This window comes from Aspergillus sclerotioniger (assembly GCF_003184525.1).
Source record: "Aspergillus sclerotioniger CBS 115572 chromosome Unknown BO94scaffold_18, whole genome shotgun sequence".
NCBI lineage: Eukaryota > Fungi > Ascomycota > Eurotiomycetes > Eurotiales > Aspergillaceae > Aspergillus > Aspergillus sclerotioniger.
This window is the reverse complement of record NW_020291008.1, coordinates 664,499-688,893: the sequence shown is the minus strand read 5'-3', so window position 1 is coordinate 688,893 and position 24,395 is coordinate 664,499. Positions and strand designations below refer to the sequence as shown.

The window sequence follows — 24,395 nt, the reverse complement described above, 5'->3', positions numbered from 1 at the left end:
CGTATAGGGCTTTGTCGATGAGGACTATAAATTATGTTGCCTGATTTTGCCTTGGCATGGTGCACGCTGAATGTCATGTAATAGATGTATATATATCTGCATGGGATTACCTGGCCCAGACATTTTTAGACCTAGATAGTATACCCATCATTCCCATTAAATCAGCCGAGACATTATCAAGGTACCTACAGCATGTCACTGCTCCGCCCTTGACACTTCTTGCAACCCAAACTCCGTATGCAACTCCTCACTCAACACAAGCTGCTTAATCGGAATCGAAAGAATCAACCCAACAACCCCAAACGGAATCGCCATCCACCACACCCACCTCAAGCTCTCCTCATAAACCCCCAGCACTTCCGCCTCCAGGCCGGGAGTATCACTGAGCGTGCGCATGAGCCCGTCACTAGCGAGTGCATACGCACCCCCATTAGCGAGCTTCTCCCGCAAAGCCTGGCTACTAACGCGATACAGCAGCGCCTGAACCCGCGTATTGAAAATAGTCGTGGGAATGGCAATCCCCCAGATACATCCGAAGCTGCGCACGAATGCCCAGGTAGCTGTGGCCGTAGCCACATCGGATTCCGGCAGAGTGGCTTGGATGGGCGGCAGAGTGCTGGAAAATATCATCCCAGAGCCGACACCAAAGAGGACCTGGAAACCGGCCCAGTCGCGCGCCGGGGAATGTCTGTTGAGAAGGGCGAGCAGTCCGCTGCCGGCTGTCAAGCAGGTGTACCCCACGAAGTGGAAGACTCGGTATTTTCCCGTCACGGCGATGAGAATACCCGTTATCACGCCGAAGGGGGCAATGGCCCCGGTGATGGGAAGGACGTGAACTCCGGATTCGGTGGCGGTTAGACTGCGGATGGCCTGGCACTGTTGATTAGAGGAATTGGTTGATGGGAGGTGAGTATAAATGGATACCTGGAAGTAGATGGGTAGGAAATATCCAACCCAGTATAGCAAGAGGTTTTGGAGGAACGAGATCCAGAGCGCACATAGAGCAGTCGCGCTAGAGAACAAGGGAAGTGGAAGGGATGGTTCGGGGCAGAATCGTGAATTCTGATGACCGTAGAAGAGAACTAGCCCTGCGAGCCCTAAGAAAAGTGGAACAAGAACACGCCCCGAAGACCAGGGATATGCAGTCCCTGCCCAGGTCAGAGCGAGCAAGATTGCGACAACTGCCATCGTAAGAATTGTATTGCCCACCACGTCCACCCTTTGGAGCTGCTGCCAGATGGTCCCGGGGCTACGTGGATGTGTGACACGCAGGAACAGCACGAGCAGGAGCAGCGACACCGCACACAGTGGCAGATTAATCAGAAACACCCATCTCCACGAAACGTACTGAGCCAATACACCCCCCAGGACTGGCCCGATTGTTGTCCCTACCGCCCATACCGACGCCATGAGCGCGACATATTTCCCTCGCTGGCGGAGGGGCACCAGGTCGCAGATGACCACATCCACCAGAGTATTGATACCACCGCCCCCGATCCCCTGCACTGTTCGTCCGGCAATGATGGCACCAACATTGTTTGCACCCCCGGCCATGGCACTTCCGACTGCAAAGATAACCACCGAGCTGATCATCATCCATCGTCGGCCGAAGATATTCGCCATCTGCCCGAAGAGCGGGAGCACCACCGTTGAGGACAGGATGTAGGAGTTAGTTATCCACATGTACAGGTTTCCGGCGTGGAGATCGAGGGCAATGGTCGGGAGGGCGGTGGAGAGAATGGACGTGTCGAGGGCTGCGAGGAAGGTTGTCATGCACAGTGCAGGGAACACGGCCCAGAAGCGCCATGTCTTTGGCGGAGGAAGAGAGAGATCATTCTGCGGTGGTTGGAGGTTAGGCTGCTGTGCCTCTCTTGCGGATTTCACTGGGTTGCATTCTCCTTTTTGTCTTTCATCTGGATCTTCTGTCGGCGCAGGAATAATGTCTTGCTTTTCCGGTTCATCCGGACTATTTGTCGGCAGGCTTTTCCTCCGTGTTAACGTTGATGTTTCACCCATGGTGTGTGAATAGCCTCAAGAGAGATAGGAGGTTCAGGCGGCGTGAGAGCGAGAAAGCAGAGAGCTATTTATAGCACATCACCAGCAGCGGGGCGTGTTACGCTAGGCTGGGGGGTGAATCCTTCAGGTTGCTGTCAGCAACTCAGCATCCCTCCGAGATCCTTCCAGCTTAGACTGGGTTATAGGAAGCTCCGATGGCATTTTGAATACTATTTCCAGGGATAGCTTGCTGTAGGGTCATCTCTGTAAAGGCCAAGATGTAAGATTCATGATAAACAAATCTTAAGGCAAATAGATACTTCCCTCCGCCACTACTGTCGCCTGGCCTGCAAGCTTCACCTCCTCTACCCTCCCCCGTCAGCATCCAACCAAATATCAACCACAATCCGACTATCCCTCCCCATCTATTCTCCCTGACTGATATTGAACCGATGAGCCCGAGATTCCCTTCCCCGCGACAGCGCCAAGTACGCACTCAACGAACACCCCCCACTTCCACACGCCGGATCCTCCAAATTAATCGCAATCATCCGAACCCGAAGATCCCAAACCATCGTCCCGCCTTCAATATACCTATCCAGCAGACGATAATACATCACCCCCGTAAGAGACGATATCCAATCTTCATCAAGCTCAAGCGTGGGACTCGCCCCCGGACCAAGCTTAGCGAAGGTATCACCCCATTGGGTAAGATCCACCAGCGCGAATGTAACCCCCTTCACTATAGAAATGACCGGATATGTTTTGTTTAGATCACAGAGATCCAATGATTCAGATATGACCCGCTGTACAGCACCAATCTGCTCAACTGTAGCTTCACGCTGATGAATATGCACATTATGTGGAACTGTCGCATACACGAGTTTCCTTTCCCGGTCATAGGTAAGTGGCACGGGCCCCGCCTTCGTAATAACAGTTAAATTCACGGTATTTGTTGCACACCGTTGGAAAAGTAAATGGCCTGTGCCGATGATCGGATGGCCCGCGAATTCCATTTCATTGACGGGGATGAAGATATCCACGTGGGGATTGGGGCCGTCGGTATAGAGGAAGACGGTTTCGGAAAGGTTGAATTCCTGGGCGATGTTCTGTTTTTGGGCGTGGCTTGGGTTGTGCGAGTTGGGGAGGGTGATGATGGAGACGGGGTTGCCGTGGAATCTGGGTTTGGGTTGGTTGGTGGGTGGGGATGTGAGGGTTCTGGAGGGGGGTCACTTTTGGTTTGTGAAGACATCGAGGATTACTGGGGTGGATGGGTCAGTCGAGTTTAGGGTTTGGGTGGGAATCTTGATAGGGGGGCTATCGAGTGAGTTCGTGGGTGGTGATAACGCCGCATCAAACGGGCCATCTGTCGTGACTTCACTATCAGGACATATCTGACTCGGATGATGGAGGATATGCTGCTCTCTATCTCTTTCCTATGGTCCAGGGTAATTTCTCGAGTTAGAAAGGGTTAAAGGGCAATCAGCAAGATCGACATGATCTTCAGATAGTGACAAGCTGACCACTTATGGATGATAAATAAATAATTCATTACTGTGTTATGTGATGCCCTACATCTCGGGGTTGATATTACTTCTTTGTGTTTTGGATACCATCTATCTACGAGGCCACAGACAACAACTCACCAGGGGCAAAATTGGGGCGATTAGGATGTGATAACCTCCACCACATTCATGGTAACATAATCCCAAGTAGCCCGAGTCCAATTTTCCCGACTGCCTTCTACTTGGCCTCATATAGATCCGACATGGGAACAACTTACAATTCCAAAATAACCCAGATAACAACCCCATCATTCTTAACCATGAAACCGGACAATATCCTCCGACAATTCCGAATGGTGTGTCCAAAAGTGCGCGACATTAGGGCTGTGGCGGGTATTATCGGTTACCGTCGGTTGTTCCGGCTGCCTGTCGAACGCAAGGCGTAGTACCTAGTTCGTCCGGACAACGACGCCTTAATCTCAAACCATATCTAAGTTATAAAACAATTCCTTGCAATTCCTAAACCTAAATCATCAAGATCCAAACCCTAACGACACCGCCCATCATGCTCCAACACGAATCCCACCACATCGTCGCCATCGAAGCCGTACATTGTCCCATTCCCACCTTCAACCTACCATGTCCCTACACCGTCGACACATACCACTGGACATCTCAGTCTGAACTCGCCCACCGAATCAAAGACGCTACAATTATCCTGACCACCACGATCCCACTCTCCGCCGAAGTCCTATCCCCAGATATCACCCCCAACCTCCAACTCATCGTGATCATGGCATCCGGCACCGATTGCGTCGACAGAGTTGCATGCCAGGCCCGAGGAATCACCATTTGCAATTGCCCTGGCACCAACATGGATAGTGTGAGCGAGCACGTAATCGGGGCGTATTTCGCCACGAGACGGAAATTCGTCCATCTGCACCAGGCCACGGTCAGTGTTCCTGACGATCCGGGTGTGGAAACTGAATGGAAGATGAATGGCACGTTGCATCCGCGGCTTAGGATGTCGGATGGGAATCCACCATTGCTATGCTCTCAAGAAACATTGGGGATTCTGGGGTTTGGGGCTTTGGGACGGCGAGTGGAAACCCTAGCTTGGGCGCTGGGAATGAAGGTGATTGTGTCAGATCATAAGGGGGTTGTTCCGCGCGATGGCCGGGTGTCGTTTGAGACCTTCCTTAAAGAATCAACGGTACTGGTGCTTTGTTTACCGAGGTCATCGAAAACAGTGAATTTGATTTCGACGGAGGAGTTCCGTATGATGATGCCACAAGCGGTGGTTATTAATGTTGCTAGGGGTGGAATTGTGGATGAGCAGGCTTTGTTGGATGCTGTGAAGGAGGGGGTTATTTCGGGTGCTGCGATGGATGTGTTTAAGGATGAACCTGTTGGGAGGGGTGGGTCGCCTTTGATTACGAGGGAGATTGAGGAGGAGGGGTTGAATTTACTTCTCACTCCGCATCTGGCTTGGTATTCGGGAATGACGTTGCGGAATCTGCAGGAGGGGGTGAAAGGGACGGTGGAGAGATGGGTTGGTGGGGAGACGATAAATCGGATTTTGTGATGGGATAGAATAGTATTCTACTTATTGATGTTTCGGATTATATATAGTGTTTTCAGTTGTATATGCTGGGACAAGTTGATGGAGTGTAGAACGGGATATCGACTTTATAGGATGATTTGCAATAGTGAGAAAGGGGGCGACGGCTTTACGATTATTTAGACTATCTGGGATATGAGATAAATCCTTCCAATGCAAATGTTGACAGAGTTATCGTATTCTGAAGGTGATACAACTAGAGGAGCCCGTCATGATGAGGGTCTGGATCATGTCCTGTAATTGAATCCTCGCATATACCTTCATATACTGTCTGCAACAAATGAATCGTTATTGTCGAAGGAACTCCTTAATCACGAAGAAACAATCAAAAGCAGCTGCAAGCCAGGTCTGTCACAGCATTGGGCTCGAAAAGCAGACAAAACCGGTCAAATAACAACAATCAAAGCGCTCATCGTTGAAAAAGCAACCCACACACTCATGAGCACACCAAGCCTAGGCGGGCAGAACCTAAAACCGATTAGTGAAGATCAACCAAATACGAGCAATACGTACTCTTCCACACTGAGACCGATGAATCCGCCCCAAAAGAACCACTGTGAAATCCAGAGAAGGAGCAGCAGCATGACCGTTTCCGCATAGAACACCATGGATGCTGTTGGATAACCCCATTTCTGTCGGCTTTGAGCAGAAAATGTGCCATACACAATCTGATCCCCTCCCATGCCACTTGTCAACAGGGATTCTTCGGAGCCGATGGGCTTGTCCATCCGACCCTGTGCATAATCGTCTATGAGTCTTCTGCGACGGGCCCTCCACTTCTTCCTAGACATCGATGTTGTGTCCCCGATTGTCTGCCAGTCTGGTTGGTTGAGAATATCAGATCCAACCAACCTATCCAGCCTTCGCACGGTGCGCACCAAATGCACAAGTCCCACGCCGATGATAATAAGCCACATGAGTGCTCCAGCATACATCGTTTCAGCCGAATCCCATCTCTCCGCTTCTCCTATACCTCCAAGGTAGAAGTTATGCTGTCGACCATAATTGACAGTCATAAGCATGTGATATGACGACAGGAACTGGAGGATCAATTCCGCAAATAACAAAGACGCGGTCGCGGAGAATCCCACCATTCCTGAGGATTGTAGACCAATCACTAAGATGGACAACCAAGTAAACCGAGGCATTGAAGACCAGAGGAGCATCAGTTGAATAACGGGGACGTCCTCATAGCCCGATGTACTCTGAACTATCAAAGCATTGAACCAGTTCGCAGTGACTTGCAGAGTGGCGATTACAGTCCCCTTGCACATCCAACCCCACGGGTGCGAGTACCATGCAATCCCGCGCGAACCTTTATCTTTACCGGTTATGTAGCTGAGTAACACTGCAAGGTAACTAGCTATGCTGATTAGGGAAATGCTTCCGAGCTTCCAATCATTCGAGGGACATGTTTCCGATGCTTTGGAGTGGTCCAAATGGGTGGTGTTGGCCATTTCTGAATTGATGGACGGCTTGAGGGTCCATCGCCATGGAATCATCTCAATGGGAGTAGGGACGGTTAGCTGGCGCCAATTATCTGGTAGACCATGCCAGTCCTCCACATTGCTGCAAAGATTGTGGAGCCACTTAGTATAGTCTATTCGCCCCTCGAATATATGGCAGGAACCTCCGCAGGAATGGTAGCTAATGCCGCGGCAAACGCAAGCCCTGTCAACTGCAGGCTTCACCTTGCAGAAGCCACTTGAGTCGATTTCACAAGCATCGGTTGCACACTGATCAGTAAGCTCGGTCACCTGCTTCGGCATATCCGAGACACACTTCGGCCAGTGCCATTTTTCGATGGGAATGTATGCAAACTTTGTGGTTTTGAGTGTGTCCATCCAGCTATCGGGCAAAGACATCGATCCACAGGTAGCGTGAATCCAGAGGCGCTCCTTCGTAAATTCCAAACTTTCTGAGTCTGAGCACGGCTCGTTTTGAAGATCTAAAGAGTAGGCACCACAGAAGCATTCTTTATCAAAGTAGTCACCGTCTTTGATGCTATGATGGACGAGATCGTAACCAACGGTTTCAAAATCCAGCGCAGTCATGGACCGCAGTCTTTCACTATATTCCCACGGACGATCGGCATTTCCGGTGTGTTGGGTAGTGCTCGTGAAACCACAAGAGGCTATTACATGTTGAAATGGTTCCAGCGAGACAGCAGAAGCGGAGCCAGTCAGACATGTGGGTGCTTTGTCAAGTATGTCAACAGCTGCGTACCCTTTGGCCAGAGAGGCTGGGGAGAGAGCTTGCAGTCCGTTTGCGTCGCCAACATCGACAAGCCACGTTCGACCGGTAATCTCATGAATCCAATGATACAATTGTGCTTTGGCAAGTATTGATCGACCGCAGTATGGGAGATAGCTTGCGACCATATCAGTGGAAAACGCATTGCTGAAGCAGCTGAGCTGAGTCAGCCATTGGTGGTGGGTGCAGATAATTCCAAAGTGGTTGGTGCATCGTTTGCTGGTGCATCCTGTCATGGTTTTCAGCCAGGTGGAATGATCTTGCTGAGCGATGCACTGTGGCATCGGAGCTAGATCTTCGGGGTTGACCCAGCCATTGCGGTTGCTCTGGGGTAACACGACTCCGTCCTCAGCATTATCAACGGTCGGGGAATGAAGCGCTTCTGGAGTACTGATATTAGTGCCAGGATAGATGGAGACTTTAGGAGAAACTACCTCTCACACTGACACCGTAAACCCCAGCCGTCAACAGGACAAGAAACGTACCGGTCAACTTCATGTCGCTGGTGTTGTCGGTCGAGCCGGTGCTTGGAAGTGGAGCCTTGCGAGATGAAGCTTATCCGCTGCGGGGCTGCCCATAACACCAACATCTGTCGGATCAACATCGGACCGATCAAGCCCAACGAATCATTGCATAGTTGTTAATATTAACTAACGTAATCGGTAAGCGAGCGACGCACGCAAGCGAGTGACGCACCTCCGCGCGTTTTGGCCGTGGCTGAAATACTCACCAAATTTAATTAGCAACCATGCCACCAAAAGTGCGTCAAAATCCAAAAGATTCTCTAAAACAAGAGGGGAGGATATTACTTGCAATCTCTGAATTAAAAAAACAGGAAAAATTATCTATACAAGAAGCAGCATGTATTTACAATATCCCTGAATCTACTCTCCGAAAAAGACTAAGAAGCTATACCTTTCAACATAACACACGCGCGAACTCACATAAGTTAATCCAAAATGAAGAAGAATCACTTATACAATAGATTCTTTCTCTTAATCAGTATGGTACAGCTCCCCGGCCATCTCATATACAAAAAATAACTGATATCTTACTAGCAAAGCATGGAAAGACTCCTATCCAGACTGTTAAAGAGAAATAGGCATACAACTTTATTCAACATCAGGATAAACTTAAAACTCGCTTTTCTCGTCGGTATAATTATCAGCGCGCGAAATATAAGGATCCAAAGATAATTTTTGAGTAGTTCAACCGTGTACAAATTACCAGAATGCAGTATGGGATTGCTGATAAAGATATCTATAATTTTAATAAAACTAGTTTTATTATAAGCCTTATAACTACTATAAAAGTAGTTACAAGAACTGAGATGATTAAACAGCTGTTTCTTGTACAGCCAGGCAATCATGAATAAGTCACTTCAATTAAGTATATCAACTGCATAAAGTAGGCACTTCTACCATGCATTATCTTTAAAGGAAAGATCCATATTAAGGAATGGTACAAGGATAATACCTTACCACACGACTGGAGAATTAAGGTCAGTACCAATGGCTAAACAATTAATAAGATTGGACTACAATGACTTTAAAAACTCTTTATCCCAGTAACTAATAACCGTACAACTAGCAGATACCGGCTGTTAATCCTTAATAGCCATGGAAGCCATTTAACTCCCTAATTTAACCAGATATGTATAGAACATAATATTATACTAATCTGCATGCCATTACACTCATCACATCTCTTACAATCTCTTGATATTGAGTATTTTATACCTTTAAAGCGCGCGTACGGCCGCCTTGTTAAGAACAAGATACAGCTTGGTTTCAACCATATTAACAAGCTTGACTTTCTTGAGGTCTATCCCAACACTCATACAGAAGTCTTTAAGCCAGAGAATATTCAGAATAGCTTTACAGCAGCTAGATTAGTCCCTTTACAGTCAGAATGTATGCTATCACAGCTAAATATATGTTTAAAGACCTACACCACCCCCGAGTTGATTAACTATCTCTGCACCCAAAACGCTGTATAATCTCAAGTAATTGGATGAACAAGCATCCATAATTAAGAAGCTATTGCGGTATCATACACAGAGTCCATCTAGTCCAACAAAGACCACATTAAATCAGCTTGTTAAAAGATTTGAAATAGCCCTTAATAGGGCTGCTATTCTTGCAAAGAAAAACCAGGATTTACAGACTGTATATGAGAAAAAGCTTTAAAAGAGAGAACAGTCTAAAGCACAGATTGCTTCTACAGAGGACCTTTCAATTAAAGAAGACCATGCACTTGTACAAAGCAGAAATCAGATAGAAGAGGCTATACAGACTAGACCTACATCAAACACACTAGAGACATTGCAATGTTGTGTACGGGCGCCCCCACGCTGCAGTGACTATCATATTATTAAACATAAACAATTACAGTGCCCAAATCGTATTTGTATTTAGTTTGAATATAAAAATACATGTTTTGGTGGCTTTATAGAGCTTTAAACTTCCAACCATGGTTTATTTCGGGCGGAGGTGCGTCGCTCGCTTACCGATTACGTTACTGAAGGAAAACTATTATTAGGTCATCTTTACAGTACCAAGTGTCCCGATCCTAGTAATAATTCCATAGGATTGGTACCAAAATCCACACTTTTTCTTACTATATACATCTCACAAAACCTACCAGGTTTTTAAATAGTATTTGAAAATGAAATTCTGCACAACTCTGACAAACATATGATATCTGTGACTTGTAACAAGGTAAGAAACTATCCAGCTACCTCTTTGTCGCCAGGCTATTAACCAGTGTCACGGAAATGATGCGATATAAAATCCTGCCTGCATCATATCATCGAGGGTATCATCATTATATTTTCTTTCCTGATAAGAGTACTATTAGTGAAGACACTGCAGTAAAAACCTCCACTGAACTTTTTCTTGACTTGCTAATTTACATAATACCTTTTTGCACGCCGTGGATTCATCTCCAATCATGACCACGTTGAGTCACCTCAGTAGGCATTATAAAAGTAACTTTGTTCTACCGTAGCAGGTTAAAGTCAGATGGGACGAAAGATGTACACCCTGGGTAGTTCCCACCGGCAAGACAAACCCCGAGAACACAGCCTACATTGAGGTATATGATTCAAAGCTCTCCAACCTGCATCTAGACAATGAGTTTCATATTGCGGATATATACCGAGATGGGGTTCCACAGGACTAGATCACTAAACCTAGAAACTCTCCTGAACAGAGCAACCGCATCGCCCGTAGCCCTGGTCCCTAACAGTCCCCCCACTTTCTAACGTCCTCCATCACTCCATTTGTAACCCCCATCCTACCTATAATACTGCAAACTATCCCAAGAAAGCGGCTCATGACCCCACGAACAATGCTGATTCCCAAAATAGGCGTATTTGCAGTTCGCGCAGCGATAATAGAAACATTTGACGACCTGCGTGCAGGAGACGACGGTGTCTTGGGCGCTGATGTAGCGGGCCCCGCAGGTTCTTTCTTCTTGTGTGGAGCGGATGGAGTGTTGGCAGCCCGGGGTGCCGTTGTTTAGATGGACGGTTGGCATTGTGGGTTCTATTCTGAGGGTGGATGTCGGCTGGGTTAGTATTCGAGGTAATGGGGGGGGGGGGGGGGTAGGGAGGGAGGGAGGTGACTTACAGGTTCAGTATATATTGAGGTTGGTGGGGGAGAAGTAGTATTGAGAATTCTTCAATGTTGAGGAAACGGATGGTCACAACCTGGAGAATGTGATAGTTGGGTGGTAGGAAGATTAGGACTGTTATATCATGGCAAGGGTCAGAGAAATGAGGGGTAAGACTACTGCCAAGTAATTATACGGACGAGGCTGGTTAATCACATGCACTAAACCGCCCAGAGTATCAGACGTGGTTCCAGTCGTGCGGGGTTGGAGTCTTATTATGAGGGCATAAATTTGATGATATTGGTCTAGTGCCTTGAATTGAAACCGGGAGGGGACCTGCCTACTGAGGTCTAAAGATGCAGTCAGGTGGGTCGAGGGGTCCTCGTATTTCAAATTGGCTCCATTATTTTTGACACTACATCAAGGGTTGTTGCTCTTAACTCAAGCTTTTGGTTGATTATCCTGTTTACTGGGTGTTTATTCAAAGGACAGTGAATAATCACATGATTGAGTAATGTTTTCCCTCTCTTTTGTACCACCAGAGGTGAAGCCGCAATAAGATTAAGTTCACCTATTATTTAACCGTGTATAGGCAGGCTGTGGCTTGAAGGCGACTCACTGGACGGAAAGGGCCGTTCTCCACATCCCGTGGTACAAGTACCACACCAGTCGAGCTGTCCCGTAGTAGACGCACAGTAAGCCTAGTTGAAAAACTATGTCTGGTCAAAGCTATGATGACAATATGAAAAGCAACGAAAAAGGAAGGGGTGGAGAGAGAAAGAGGGCGAAACGAAAAGAAGTGGAATAAAATGAAGGCAAGCAGATTAAGAAGGAGTAAATATCGAGCGCATTGCACCTAAGCATGAACCCTCACATGTAATCGTCCTCGGAGAAATCATCAAAAATCCAGTTCTGTTCTATTAGTCTTCTCTCCCCTGTCGTCTCGGCCGCAGCAAGGGCGTCCCCCTTCAATGTTCTTTCGCGTGCTTTGGCCGCCTCATAGTAGTCAACCGGGACCCAGCCTTCGTTCCCAACACCAATCAACTGCTGACAATGTTTCAATTGTTCATCCGCTTCGGTCTGTGCCTGTGCCAATGCTAGGCATTCGTGCGATTCAGCATCTGAATACATGAGCGGACAGGGCATTTTATTTCCGCCGTTTCACGTCCGTCCACCTTTTCGCCAGAGTAATGAGCTTTGATTTCAAAGTCATGTTGTCACCTTCCCAAGGATCGCTTGCGTATTGGTAAAGCCATCGTCTGAGCGTGCTGTAGTCATAGGCCAATGCATCATAATGCTCGGTATTCATTTCTGCTGTCGTCTTGACATAGAGGTAGTGAAGATGACGCCTCCGAAAGAGTTCGGTCTGCTGATGCTGTTCTTCCAACTCCAATTGGTCGAGATTAATGGGCAGAGTGGGCTTTCGGAGAGATTCGGAAACATCATCACCATAATTCTGCAGGCTGTTTGGGATAGCGCATTGCAAGAAAAGCGGAAGAACGGTACTGTGCTGCCAGTCGATCAATCCATTGATTTCCAGTTCATCAGACACAAAGATGTTCGGTTGCAGATCGGGATGCCGTAAGACCGGACGATGGAGGGCTGGGCTACCGTGAGGGATGAGGCTCGGCGCGACTTTTAGATACAGCTGCAGAGTGGCGATGTAATCGAGATGTGATTGTGGTTGATAGTCGTAGGTCTCCCGACGAAGACGCTGAATGGGCTGAAGGGGTTGTCCGAATTTGGACAGGTAGGCAATCTCTTTGGTGGCACCGGCAGTAAGAACTGCCAAACAGTCCTTATCTAAACTCAATCAATAAACGGCATTTCAAGATTCAGGGAGTGTAAGTAGATACATACATGGTCCACGCTCTACCGGTAAGTTAAGTCTTCTGCCATACCACAGCCCAAGTGACGTATCAGGGCCGATACAGAAACGGGGTTTCTCCGTCGAAAGTTGGGTTGGAATGATGACTCGGCTGCTCTCTGGGCAATCGGTGCAATAATAGAGTCTTCCACTTGCTGGAAACCTCAAAGCAAACAGCCGCGATTCTAGCTGCACCAGGTTCGTGATTATTTTGGTCCTTTCTGCTTCGGATAAGTCAAACCAGATATCACCCACGTTCCTTCCCTGAACAAATTCCATGAATATGTATTCTGTTTCAGCTGGATTGTCTGGAGTAGCTGAGAACCCATAGACCCTGGGGGCTGGTATATTATGCGAACGAAGAAAGTTCATTGTGGCCACTTCACTGGCGATGACCAGTGGTTTTGGTTGAGTGATTTGGTATGGCACGCGGGCAATGAAGCGAAAACTGTCCCGCATGGTGATCAAAAAGCTTCGATTAAAGCCTCCCTCGGCCAGTTTCTCGAACCCAACCACATCTTCTTCCTTTTGGTGCACGGATCGAGCCGCAAGCCGCTTAAGTTCCGGAACGTTAAATACACGTTTCCTCTCACGATGCCTCAACGCGTCATTATAACTACAGTTGTGGATCAGCCAAGGAGTTCATTGCGATAGGTCGGTGCCTAACATACATCCATCGCCCGGACGTGTACTCAAATAAATCCGATGATTCGGATGTAACGTGGCAGCTGGAGAGGAGACGTGCGACAGAATATGAGTGCAGTTTAGATAGCCTGATGGTGGGCTTGGTAGACCGACATATAAATGCGGACCGCAGACACGGCGCCATGATTGGATACCAGTGAGGGAGAAGGAGGAAAAGGCCACTCACGTCGTCGGGAAAACAACATTGCTATGCAGATCATGTAATAATGCGCCGGGGCCTGATGCACAATGTAATCATGTAATAATACTGTATCATGACCTCCGCTCAACCCTGCATACTTGGCACAGCCACGGTGATTGGCGGGGAGGATTACGAACAAATCAGATGTGACATTCAATCTATGGCAGCCGTACCAATAGTGCTGAAGTATAGGTCCTGCCTGCATGTATTCAATTGGGTCGGTAGGTTTCTCTGGATATTGCTTAGTAACAAGCGGCCTGGACTACGAGCAACTACCTAGGCGGATGAAACGTGTCGCGGATATGCAACACCCAGGCAGGCAACATCGGACAACAGGTAGCAATAACCTCAAACCTGGTACGGATACCCGGCATTCAGGGTTTATGCCATCCCAATTGGTCCCATTTATACCATGCAGTAGCGGGAGGTCTTGATTGGCTGTATGCCTTCTCTTATCACCAGAGACTCAATATATATCTCTATATTACTCCCCAACCTCCATCCTATTCACCACCCTGTCCACTATCCACGATGGGAATCCCCCACACCAACCTCATCTCAACCCTCACAGAATTCTACACCCTCCTCACCACCCTCGTCGCCATCCCACCCAACAACATCCTTCTCCCGGACCCTACAACAACCCGCCACCCAGCCCACGCCCTAAACGCCACGGCAGCCCGATCAGCCGGATACCCTGAACCCGCCATCGAATTACTATACCACATCCCATATCTTAATATACCAGATCACGACATGCATATTCTTCCACGAACCTATCCCATAAATCACCTGGGGGGCCACCGCGACGAAGTATATTTCCAATCTATGCGCGAGGGATGGCCCGACGAGCCGTTTCCAGAGGGGATGATTGGGTTGATTTATAGTGCTGGTGGGGGGGAGATACTTTTCTATGATGTTTATACTGGTTAGCTTGTTTCTTTTTTCTATGAATCAGGATCGGGGGATGCAGCAACACTAATAAATAAATAGGACTCATGAGGGTATGGAATCCCGACGGAGAGATCGATAACCCCTCAGACGCTCCTGCAGGTCTCCCCTCTGAGATCCTATCGCCCTACATTCAGAAATTCATAACGCTGGAGTGGCTATTCACACCAATGGGTATAGACGAGAACAAAGATCTCTACGCCAACTCCGGAGGAGAACCCCCTGCGCATTTGTCGAGGTCAGAACAGATGGTTTGGTATGGTTTCTATGCGGAGTGGAGAGCTGTAAGACGGGTGAAAGAGATTTATTCGAAATATGGGTGGGAAGTAAATGCGTCGGGTGTTGAGCAGGAGGGGTTTGAGAGGGAGAGGTTTTTGGTAGAGAGGGAGAAGTATTGGGAGAGTGTTGTGGAGCCAGTTGGGGAGGTGGCGGGGAGGATGCATGGGTGGAGGATGGGAGGGCTGCTGGGGTAGTAGATTTTTCTTCTTTGTGAGAGGTATTGAGCGGTGGTATTGATTGTGATTGTTGTTGCAGTGTATGTTGATTCCGAGAGTGAGCATACTTGGGAAATTTATTGGGTTGCTGATGACAGGTGAAGCTACAATCATCAATCTTTACTCTTAGACTCTTACCTCCTCATACTTTCCATAGGTTAGAAATTAATTAATATATTTCAACTATCATAGATAAATATACCAAACATCCACACCTCACATTAGATCCTAAACCCGAAACATTAAACCTATCAGAGTATCTTCAAATCCTCTCCGAAATCTTCTGCCACATGCTCTTTTCCACCACCTACAGAACAGTCAGCTAAGAATCACATCAAACACGAAGAAAAGATATAAACCAACCTGATCCTGCTGATCAACCTCCACAACAGCCGAACACCCCGTCACAAAGTCCTGTTCGGCCAGCGGGATAATACCACCTTTATACTGGACCTTGTAACCGATGAAGAGCACGACAAATAGTAGAATCGGGAAGTAGGTCGTTATGAACGAGGAGACGTCGAAGGTGTGGACTAATCATCATCATTAGTCGCCTTCCCTGGATCCTGGGAATGAAAGAAGGGGACGTACTAAACGCAGTAAATCCACCGAATACAATCACCATTAGGCAAATGCATATACCATCTATTAATCAAGTTAGCCAGACCAGAACACATAGATGGATCAAGAGAGTGGAAGCATACAATACGACAAATACGGCTGAAACGGCGCCCGATACGGCAACGTACTCCTATCAATGCCCTGCACCTTGAGACCCTTGTGCCAGCGAATGCTGGTCCAGAGAATACCGGCCCAGGAAATCATGCCGCAGATGGCGGTCATATTAGAGACTGCATTGTCAATCAGCATACCACATAGAAAAGGACCATCGGGGGTTGGGGGGAAACATACAATAACCGAATACAGTACCCGCCTTGCCCTGACTAGCAGCCATGAACGAGAGGAGGGAGAACGAGCCACAGAAGAGCACGCAAACCCAGGGTAAACCGTCTTTTCTGGTCTTGAGGAACACGCGTGGGGCATGGCCACGCGCAGCAAGTCCGTACAATGCCCGTGAGGAGACGAAGAGATCGGCGCAGCCGGCGGACCAGGCGCTGGTCAGCAGAGCGGCGTTGATGATGGAGGGGAGGACGTTGATGCCGGCGTTCTGGGGTTGTCAGAAGTTTTGATGAGGTAGGTGGGAGGAGGGGGTACCTTGATGGCAATGACGAAGGGACTTTTGGCTGCGGTGGAGGAGAGGTTTAGGGATGGATCTGATGGGGAGACGAGAATGCCAATCTGGATGATGTTAATCGGATGTTCGTGGGTGAAAACAGGGTTGGCATACCAGGAAAGCGCTGCAGATGTAGACTAGTCAAGTTAGTAGTTGAAGTCAGTGTTGGAGAAATGTACATACAGAGCACAAGTCTGATCCAGACACTTTTGATAGCGCGAGGGACGTTCGTGGCAGGCTGCAAAAGTCAGTTTGAATCTCGGACGATTGAGATTACCTACTGAAGCAGTCTCGGCAGCAGCAATGGCGGTAATTTCAGTCCCGATGAAGGCGAAGGCAGCGTCAATGAGCACTGTGCATGTGAGCATACTTCCGAGATAACATGGACATGGGTGACTTACCTGCAAAGAAACCGAGGAATCGCCCTTTTGCACCAGCTGTGACCGTCAGTATGCGTAATGCAATGGTGGACAAATTTCATACCGATTCCGGCATATTGCACAAAGCCACCTGTTTCATTCCAGAACTTGAAGCCAATAGCCTCATGGTTGGGGCCTCCTCCGGCGGAGATAATAATGCCAGTGATGATCAGACCGAGAATGGTGAGAACCTAGTCTGTCAGCAGGATTCAATTAGGAAGTGATAGAAGCATACCTTGATCGAGCAGAACCAGAATTCCATCTCACCAAATATCTTGGTACCGCCAACATTGATCAACCACTATACATATTAGCAAGAACCCAATGGGAAACCAGAGAGACCGGTACATACCACAACCAGTAGCATCAGTCCCACCCACAGTGCATTATTACAAATTCCAGTGGTACACGTCGAGTCCGTTTGTCCAGCAGGAGTCCAGTACGTAATAAGGACCGCAGCAGCTGAAATCTCCGCTGGAAGGACGATGATATAATTGTATACATACAACACGCCCATGGCGAACCCTAACTCAGGCGAGACGAAGCGACCGGCGAGTGCGAACTGCCCACCCGGGATGGGGAACTGCGAGACCATTTCTCCAAGGGCGACCTACACCATTAGCGATGCAACTAACAAAGGCACGGTAAACAAACCATGACAGCGTACAGCAATGACGCCATAAGGCAGTAAGCAATGAGCAGACCCGCTGGACCTCCATTCTCAAGATCGCTAGCTGTGCCTAGGAAAAGACCGGTTCCCTGAATGGTTAGAAACGCAAGTGGTAGTTTGGGGTTCGAGACTTACGATAACGCCACCAAGGGCAATCATCTGACTGGTACAAATTAGACATGATCATCATTGGATCTATAGATACTTACATATGGCGGGGCTAGACAGTCAGTACACCTTCTCAATTAACAGAATAAGAACACACCTTGAGCTTTCGCTGCAAGCCAACCTGCAAATCAACCCGAGATTCCACCGTGCCCGTGTCCACAGGGACCTCGTCAGCGTAAGGCGTTTTCTGGTCCTGGGCCTGTCAGCAAACTCCAACAAGAGAATTGGTACCATACCATTTTTTCGTGCATGATGGCGTGCATGAGTTCTGAAAGCCCGGTCTGGGGGCATATTTAGATTATCTGGTCCACAGCATTCCAGATAACAAACCGGCAGATGATAAGACGGAGCTTATCTGATAGCGGGAGGGCAGATGCAGATAAACTATCGGTTGAAGCGGGATCTTGCCGATACGCCGATGCCGCCGAGATAGTGAAATACCAATCACATCCCTTGACTGAGATCCAAGTATCTCTGAATTTGCCTACACGAAACACCATGGCACCAGGAAAGACACGGACATTGAAACCTGGGGTGTATGCCCCGTTACCTACCTTTTTCGACGATAATCAGGAACTCGATTATGGCAGCTACAAGAAACATTTGCTCAGTATGACCCCACCTACCTTTACTGGATTTGGCTAATGATTAGACCTTGCCACGAGGGGAATGGGTACGTGACCCCAGCTCCCCATATTCAATATCAAAACTAACCCCCGCAGTCCCCGTATGTGCCGGCTCCCTAGGAGAGGCAGTTCACTTGGTATGACCATCCATCCCCAGACCCCAACCCCTCTAACCCCAAGCAGAGCTTTGATGAACGAACCTCCTTAATCCGCTTCATCCGCGCCACGCTGGACGAGGCCGGTCTGAACGAAACCCCCATCATAGCTGGTGTCGGAGGCCTCAGCACACGCGAAACCATCACTCTGGCCCGCGCAGCCGCAGAAGCAGGAGCGTACGTCCATCACCTGTATCAATCCCATCCCATTCACCTACTTACAACCCCAGCGACGCCGGCATGGTAATTCTCCCCGCCTACTACGCCGCCAGTCTCAATACCGACCATAGCCAAATCATCCAATACTATGTCGACATCTGCGACGCATCTCCCGTACTCCCCCACCTGCCCCTTCTCCAACCCTCCTCTAATTAGAACCCCAGATCCCAATCCTCCTCTACAACTTCCCCTCGAACGCCGGCGGCCTCGACATGTCCTCCTCCACCATCCAATCCATAATGGAACGATCCCCGAACCTCTGCGGAGTGAAACTCACGTTAGCCCAAACCCTCCCCCTACCCCCCCGCAAACACCATCACTAACAAAAGAATAGCTGCGGCGGGAGCATCCCAAACTCCTCCGACTAACATCCGCCCTAAAAGCCAACCCGGAACTCAACGCCTCCCGTGCATTCCCCTTTCTACTCCTCGACGGGCTCATTGCAGACCTAACACCGTGGATGCAATCAGGCGGACACGGGACCGTAAGCGGGATACCGAATTTCGCACCTGCCACGGCAATGAGGCTTTGGGAGTTGGTTAACCTTAAGGAGCCGAGTGGGGAAGAAGTAATTGAGAGGGAGAGATTGCAGGGTGTGGTGGGGAGGGCGGATGTGGTTGCTGTTCCTGGGGGGTTAGGGGGATGAGTAAGTCTCCTTGTTTCTCTTTTTTGGGGGGGTTGGGGTGGTGGCTAACTACTTGGATGTGTAGAGTATGTGTTGAATAAGGTGCATGGGTATGGGAAGGATCCGAGGAGACCGTTGTTGCCGTTGGGAGAGGATGAAGGGGAGGAGTTTCTGGGTGCGCTGGGGGAGTTGTTGGAGGTGGAGAGGGAGATTAGTGCTCGTGGATAGGGTATTGAGTTGGGATATTTTTATTCTTGAGCTCTTTGTCTAGACGATGATATCTGCTTCGGTCTATTTGGGAGCTTATAACATATTATTTGTTAATTGGGGCTCGGATTAGATTTTTCATTGCGACAGACTGACGATAGTGTGATTCTGGATTTATTGATCGAGGTTTGTATAGCATTCGATGACTGGGTCCCGTCCAGATGAGGTTTGTAGTCTAGTAAGCTAGTCGTGGGAATTCATACTGGTTCTTAACGTAAATCACCCAGTATAATACTCGATCATTCTATAGTAATCACAAACATACAGAAACCATTACACCTAAAATATACATCTACCATCCACCATCCAATCAAGCCACCACCCCAAACGCATCCACCCCATCATCCACAACCGTCGACCTCCGTACATCCCTCGCCGTCATCCCCTCCGTATACGGATTCGCCCGATGCATCGACTGCCTATCACTTCATTAGCACACCACCCCACTCCACTCTACCGCAGATCATCAAACTCACCGATTATCCCACCAAACCATATCCCCACCCCTCAACCACTCCATACTAAACACATACTCCGATTTCGTACAATGCTCAATCAACTCCCAAATCAACCTCTGACTCTCCTCCACCTCCCACCCCACAATCCGTTTCGCGTGAGCAGCCAAATACAATGTTTTCCGTCCATCCGGGGCCGTCTGCACCAATTTATGAAATGCGGGGGGTTTTGCGGCGAGTTCGTGAGGGAGTGGCGAGCCGTAGATAATCGGGGAGGCGAGTTTGCGGGAGTGCCAGAGACTAGAAGTAGGTTTAGTTGTGGTCGTTGGGGATTGGGGCAGGGGGGGTTACTCATGTTCCACGATAAGATCTTCCAGCTGGGATTTCTTCTCGGGTGGGAGGTCGGCGTACGCCCGGCGCGTGTCGGCGAAGTGAGTCCAGGAGCCGCCGTGGACGGGGTTGCCGTGGGAGAGGAGGAGGGAGTATTTGGAGCGTTGTTTGTGGTAGGAGGAGTCCTGGGTGGGCTGTTAGGGTTGATGTTTCGTGATGGGAGGAGGGGGTAGGGGGTAGGAGTAGGGGTACCGTGTGCCAGAGGGCATTGCCGAGACTGTGGTGCCAGCGACGGCTGTCACGTTGGACGAGGGAGCCGTCGAGCTCGATACTGTTGGTGGTTATTAGGGGAAGATGTGACGCTGAGGAAGGATACGCACTTCCCGACATCGAACAGGAGAGGTTCTTTCAAGCGATCATTTTCTCGACCGTAGAAGAACGGGTTTATTTCCAATTTCTCGCCTAGTTGCTGTGAAAAGGCGATATGGCGCGCATTGTCGAGGCCTGTTTCGCGGAATATGAGCACACCGTAGCGGTCTTGTAGGGCGATTAACTACACTGGTTAGTAGATACCTTCATAGTACCAGAGGGGATCTACCTGCGCCACCAGCTCATCAGGAATCGGCTTCTCCCAATCCACACCAAACACCTCTGCCCCAAAAAACGAATCTGCCGACTGCAGCACCGGCCGGATAGTCAAGCTACCCTCTTGAATGGACGGCAAAGGATCCGTGCGCGGGCAGGTAGTATCGTAAGTACGAATGTCGATATGAGCGAGCGGGTTAGCCATGGTATCTGTCGATAGAGTTAAACTTCCTATGACGCGACCACTGACCGTATCTCAACCCCCTGGACTCTTTTATCTGTCTATCAGCCCCCGCGCGGGGTCCAGGCCGTCGGCCCGCAGCCGACAATGCCGATCCGATATCAGCCCGTAGCCCGATAACAGCCATAGATAAGTACTCATTACCCTATTCTGCTATCGATAGCCACCGCTACCAGAGACAACCATCATGAATCCCATTCTAATCACCGCTGGCCCCTACCAATTTCTTGCCACCTTTGAGGCCGCGGCTCCGAAGACCGTTGCTGTCTTTCGCAGCTTGTTGCCTTATAAAAGACAGCTCATTCACGTCCGTTGGAGCGGTGAAGGACTCTGGGTGCCATTGGGAGAGACGGATTTTGGTCTTCCATGGGAGAATCACACGGCGCATCCCGGGGCGGGGCAAATCCTGCTGTATCCTGGGGGTATATCCGAGACGGAGATATTGTTTTGCTACGGGGGGGTTGCGTTCGCGAGCAAAATGGGGGCGCTGGCGGCGAACCATTTTTTGACCGTGATCGAGGGTCAGGAAAATCTAAGGGCATTGGGAGAGTTGGTGTTGTGGAAGGGGGCGCAAGATGTGCTCTTTGAGGAGGCCACAGAGGAAAGGTGTGTATCATTGTTCGCGGTATTAGGTCTATGGGATTGCTGATTTTAGGTGATATAGGATCCGTCAATTCCGTATGGCACGCGCCAAGCTCTGATCAATTCTTGTAGAGGTTGATGTCGATATCCCAAAAGTCCCCAGGGTCCATAAGTGTCCCGGGCCATTCAAACCCTGCTTCGTTCATTTGATCCAGCACGGACTGCAGGGCGAGTTCATCGACTATTGGCCCTTCATGTCCGGTGGATGCTAGTACCAGGGCCGTTGCGTTTTGGACGATGGTGCGAAACTCGCGTGCGGGGTGGAAAGTAGATGATGAGCAGACGGCATCGAAGAGGTCGCGTGCCAGTCGCAGGAGGCGGGAGATGATCGATCCGGGGGATGGAGGCAGCATCGGTTGACCGATTGTGCAAACTTGCATGTCACCTAGAGCTCATTAGCTGTTTTGGATAAATGGAAGGAAGGAGGATCTACCGTCAATTACACTGCGGATGTAGCAAAGAACCAGAAAGGTGACTGCAAAAGTATGCGAGATCCACGTCGAGTCCACCGCATAGCGGAGGCGCTGGACAGCAGCCGGATCCACTTCGAGTTCACCTTCCGGGAGACTTGCGCAGTCTGGTAGATCTAGTCGCCATATATAGTCCGCTGCATTGCTAGACAGCGACAATAAAATTTGTCCCGCTGCTGTCAGGCTTGTCGCAAGCATGGGGGCCAATGAAGAAAGGGATGAGGCTGGGGGACGTGATGTGGACAAAAGGGGCGCCAAAGCAGCGCTATTCAAGGCCAGCCGATACCACTAGTTCGTCAGCTGAAGGAAACAATGAAATACACAAAGATTCATACCCTCACAGACGTAAAGGGTAGCTGGTTATGCTGCGATGGTGTACGTGCGAGACGTTCCACCCACAACCTTTCACAATGTCAATAGTGCTCGCAGGAAGTGACTTGAAACATACTTCTCCCACTCATCAAATGCCGCGTTCAGTTGCTGCAGCCCTTTCACATTTATTTGCCGCCCAGACACGTCGCCATAGCATCGCATCGTTCGGTGCACCACTGCGACGAGCTCGACAAGCCCGGAAACTCGCAGGTCAGCCGGTTGGTGGGCCAAGCGATGGACCCCAAACCGTGGCGCAAGCTGCCCAGAGATTGTCGGATCTAGGGACGCGGGCAACCCGGAGGTTAACATTAGGTTGAAATCACATGTGAGCAGATTGTACCAAACGCGCAAACGGGCGACTTCATCAGCTGACACTGCCGCAGTAGAGCTCTGGGCAAATGGCTGGAGGGCTCTTTGGTCCAACCCAATGAAAAGAGCGTAGCGCACTGCGAGGCCTAGAACGGCCCAGGCACTGATTTCATTGTACCGGCTTTTTGGCGCGTGATCATCATCAACCGTATACGGCATCCATTGCGCATAGAGAAGGAGCACACGAATGGAGTCCAGGGTCACATCAGACAGTGTGGGGCGCAACAAAAGCCTGGATACGGCGTGATCAAGAAGCGCAGTGAGGGAAGAATTCCTGACGATGACGTCTCTTAGCTTTGAATGATTGGATAGTAGGCATGACGTACTGTGTCGGATCAGAGTTTTGGAAACGCATCCCCACGGAGCAAATAGCTAGAAAAAGCACCGGGGTTGTCCGTCGCAGATCTTGCCATGAATGGCGTATATCATCCCCTAGAAACGGGGCCCAGGGATGGCAATGGTCGAAGAATCTGTAGGTCAGTTCCATGTCACGGAGGTCATTCGCAGCACATACAGGGTTATTGCACTTTGTGCGTCTTCCATAGAGATAATGCCACGCGCGACGGGATCGAAGCCAGAGTGGGTGTCATTCTTGGCCAATGCTCCCAGAGAGCGCAAGGTAGCAATGGGAGGCCCCAAGTCGATGCCATCCATACTAAAGCCGGGGGAATGCGATGGGGTGGCTGTCAGGGGCGGACGGTTGGGAGTCTCTGCTGGTACCTGAAGATAGATTTTGGAAGGTGCATCTGTGTTTTGCGCTTGCTTCTCAAGCTGCGCGATTCGGGCTTCATGCTGATTGATCCTAAACTGTCAGTTTGGTACAGTCACATGGAGGTGTGCTGCATACTGGTGATGGAGCTCTACAACCAACTGGGCCATACGCGATGGGCCCGGCTCCTCTTCGAATGTCACCACTCTCTGGTTCTGGAAGGAGCAGGTGATGGCCTGCTGCCTGCACCGCCGACAAGGTGCTTGGGGCCCATCTGGCTCGGGCGAACAGCGCTGCTTACGGGCGCGGCATTGCAAACACGCGCGTGTAGTGCGGCGAGCTTTGGCTGGAGGGATGTCAATAGTGCTGCAGCAATTTATCAGTGAGTAAATTTCAGGAAGAGGAATTAAATGGGTCTTACTGTTCCAACTGTCGTTTCTCCATGGGGAGTTGTTCTGGAGGTGGTGGTTTGGCTTCGAGACAATCCGTTGGATCGGCGAGATAAGCTCTCCGCGTATCAGATCGCTCTATCTGCTCTCCACCAAACGACTTATCGACACAACCCCAATAACAAATGCATACAAGGAAACCGATCATATGCTGATTCCCATGCACATCGCTGCATGGACGCCGTCTGATGTCCCCTGTATCT

General features: G+C 49.4%; 10 protein-coding genes across 10 annotated transcripts; 3 read left to right on the top strand and 7 right to left on the bottom strand.

The window, feature by feature from the left end:
* Window positions 1–113: 113 nt before the first annotated feature.
* BO94DRAFT_495081 (MDR family MFS transporter) lies at window positions 114–2,041 on the bottom strand. Its single transcript, XM_025609250.1, has 2 exons — window positions 925–2,041; window positions 114–870 (listed from the first exon to the last, which is right to left on the bottom strand). The coding sequence occupies exons 1-2, from the start codon at window positions 2,014–2,016 to the stop codon at window positions 196–198; spliced, it is 1,767 nt and encodes a 588-aa protein (XP_025466359.1). The 5' UTR covers window positions 2,017–2,041; the 3' UTR covers window positions 114–195.
* Window positions 2,042–2,327: 286 nt separating this feature from the next.
* On the bottom strand, window positions 2,328–3,879 carry BO94DRAFT_625435 (PhzF family phenazine biosynthesis protein; the record flags this gene model as incomplete). Its single annotated transcript, XM_025617284.1, has 2 exons — window positions 2,328–3,174; window positions 3,779–3,879. 2 exons carry the CDS (start codon window positions 3,877–3,879, stop codon window positions 2,421–2,423), a joined length of 855 nt encoding a protein of 284 aa, XP_025466358.1. The 3' UTR covers window positions 2,328–2,420.
* A 121-nt stretch (window positions 3,880–4,000) lies between these two features.
* On the top strand, window positions 4,001–5,212 carry BO94DRAFT_116293 (D-isomer specific 2-hydroxyacid dehydrogenase family protein). Its single transcript, XM_025605542.1, has one exon. It carries the CDS (start codon window positions 4,066–4,068, stop codon window positions 5,083–5,085), a length of 1,020 nt encoding a protein of 339 aa, XP_025466357.1. The 5' UTR covers window positions 4,001–4,065; the 3' UTR covers window positions 5,086–5,212.
* A 39-nt stretch (window positions 5,213–5,251) lies between these two features.
* BO94DRAFT_625433 (uncharacterized protein) lies at window positions 5,252–7,895 on the bottom strand. Its single transcript, XM_025617283.1, has 3 exons — window positions 7,809–7,895; window positions 5,635–7,756; window positions 5,252–5,589 (listed from the first exon to the last, which is right to left on the bottom strand). Exons 1-3 carry the CDS (start codon window positions 7,870–7,872, stop codon window positions 5,508–5,510), a joined length of 2,268 nt encoding a protein of 755 aa, XP_025466356.1. The 5' UTR covers window positions 7,873–7,895; the 3' UTR covers window positions 5,252–5,507.
* A 3,964-nt stretch (window positions 7,896–11,859) lies between these two features.
* BO94DRAFT_557708 (uncharacterized protein) lies at window positions 11,860–14,347 on the bottom strand (the record flags this gene model as incomplete). The annotated part of the gene is made up of 6 exons (XM_025613948.1): window positions 11,860–12,075; window positions 12,155–12,792; window positions 12,850–13,472; window positions 13,528–13,584; window positions 13,841–13,923; window positions 14,333–14,347. The coding sequence occupies 6 exons, from the start codon at window positions 14,345–14,347 to the stop codon at window positions 11,860–11,862; spliced, it is 1,632 nt and encodes a 543-aa protein (XP_025466355.1).
* A 1,102-nt stretch (window positions 14,348–15,449) lies between these two features.
* On the bottom strand, window positions 15,450–17,929 carry BO94DRAFT_599382 (putative arginine permease; the record flags this gene model as incomplete). The annotated part of the gene is made up of 18 exons (XM_025616316.1): window positions 15,450–15,494; window positions 15,551–15,720; window positions 15,779–15,832; window positions 15,892–16,038; window positions 16,100–16,355; window positions 16,403–16,486; window positions 16,536–16,558; window positions 16,605–16,659; window positions 16,703–16,773; window positions 16,823–16,858; window positions 16,905–17,031; window positions 17,076–17,141; window positions 17,193–17,450; window positions 17,495–17,599; window positions 17,646–17,673; window positions 17,720–17,730; window positions 17,776–17,877; window positions 17,915–17,929. The coding sequence occupies 18 exons, from the start codon at window positions 17,927–17,929 to the stop codon at window positions 15,450–15,452; spliced, it is 1,653 nt and encodes a 550-aa protein (XP_025466354.1).
* A 247-nt stretch (window positions 17,930–18,176) lies between these two features.
* BO94DRAFT_599380 (dihydrodipicolinate synthase family protein) lies at window positions 18,177–19,531 on the top strand (the record flags this gene model as incomplete). The annotated part of the gene is made up of 8 exons (XM_025616315.1): window positions 18,177–18,288; window positions 18,331–18,351; window positions 18,401–18,441; window positions 18,488–18,636; window positions 18,690–18,792; window positions 18,843–18,944; window positions 19,025–19,300; window positions 19,391–19,531. 8 exons carry the CDS (start codon window positions 18,177–18,179, stop codon window positions 19,529–19,531), a joined length of 945 nt encoding a protein of 314 aa, XP_025466353.1.
* A 349-nt stretch (window positions 19,532–19,880) lies between these two features.
* Window positions 19,881–21,145, bottom strand: BO94DRAFT_625432 (TauD/TfdA dioxygenase family protein; the record flags this gene model as incomplete). The annotated part of the gene is made up of 6 exons (XM_025617282.1): window positions 19,881–19,989; window positions 20,047–20,325; window positions 20,377–20,540; window positions 20,608–20,686; window positions 20,736–20,908; window positions 20,954–21,145. The coding sequence occupies 6 exons, from the start codon at window positions 21,143–21,145 to the stop codon at window positions 19,881–19,883; spliced, it is 996 nt and encodes a 331-aa protein (XP_025466352.1).
* Window positions 21,146–21,368: 223 nt separating this feature from the next.
* BO94DRAFT_586928 (uncharacterized protein) lies at window positions 21,369–21,830 on the top strand (the record flags this gene model as incomplete). Its single annotated transcript, XM_025615792.1, has 1 exon — window positions 21,369–21,830. The coding sequence occupies one exon, from the start codon at window positions 21,369–21,371 to the stop codon at window positions 21,828–21,830; it is 462 nt and encodes a 153-aa protein (XP_025466351.1).
* On the bottom strand, window positions 21,516–24,187 carry BO94DRAFT_625431 (Zn(II)2Cys6 transcription factor; the record flags this gene model as incomplete). The annotated part of the gene is made up of 8 exons (XM_025617281.1): window positions 21,516–22,208; window positions 22,257–22,581; window positions 22,629–22,695; window positions 22,742–23,308; window positions 23,361–23,504; window positions 23,549–23,836; window positions 23,882–24,109; window positions 24,165–24,187. 8 exons carry the CDS (start codon window positions 24,185–24,187, stop codon window positions 21,883–21,885), a joined length of 1,968 nt encoding a protein of 655 aa, XP_025466350.1. The 3' UTR covers window positions 21,516–21,882.
* Window positions 24,188–24,395: the final 208 nt, after the last annotated feature.

What these genes read in the sequence shown, in the direction of transcription:
- BO94DRAFT_116293 (XM_025605542.1), top strand. Translation starts at nt 4,066, where the DNA reads ATGCTCCAACACGAATCCCACCACATCGTCGCCATCGAAGCCGTACAT.
- BO94DRAFT_625433 (XM_025617283.1), bottom strand. Translation starts at nt 7,872, where the DNA reads ATGAAGTTGACCGGTACGTTTCTTGTCCTGTTGACGGCTGGGGTTTAC. An exon ending in TTACGGTGTCAGTGTGAGAG is followed by an intron (nt 7,757 to 7,808) that starts GTAGTTTCTCCT and finishes TCAGTACTCCAG; the next exon opens with AAGCGCTTCATTCCCCGACC. An exon ending in ATCGGTCTCAGTGTGGAAGA is followed by an intron (nt 5,590 to 5,634) that starts GTACGTATTGCT and finishes AATCGGTTTTAG; the next exon opens with GTTCTGCCCGCCTAGGCTTG.
- BO94DRAFT_495081 (XM_025609250.1), bottom strand. Translation starts at nt 2,016, where the DNA reads ATGGGTGAAACATCAACGTTAACACGGAGGAAAAGCCTGCCGACAAAT. An exon ending in TCCTACCCATCTACTTCCAG is followed by an intron (nt 871 to 924) that starts GTATCCATTTAT and finishes CAACAGTGCCAG; the next exon opens with GCCATCCGCAGTCTAACCGC.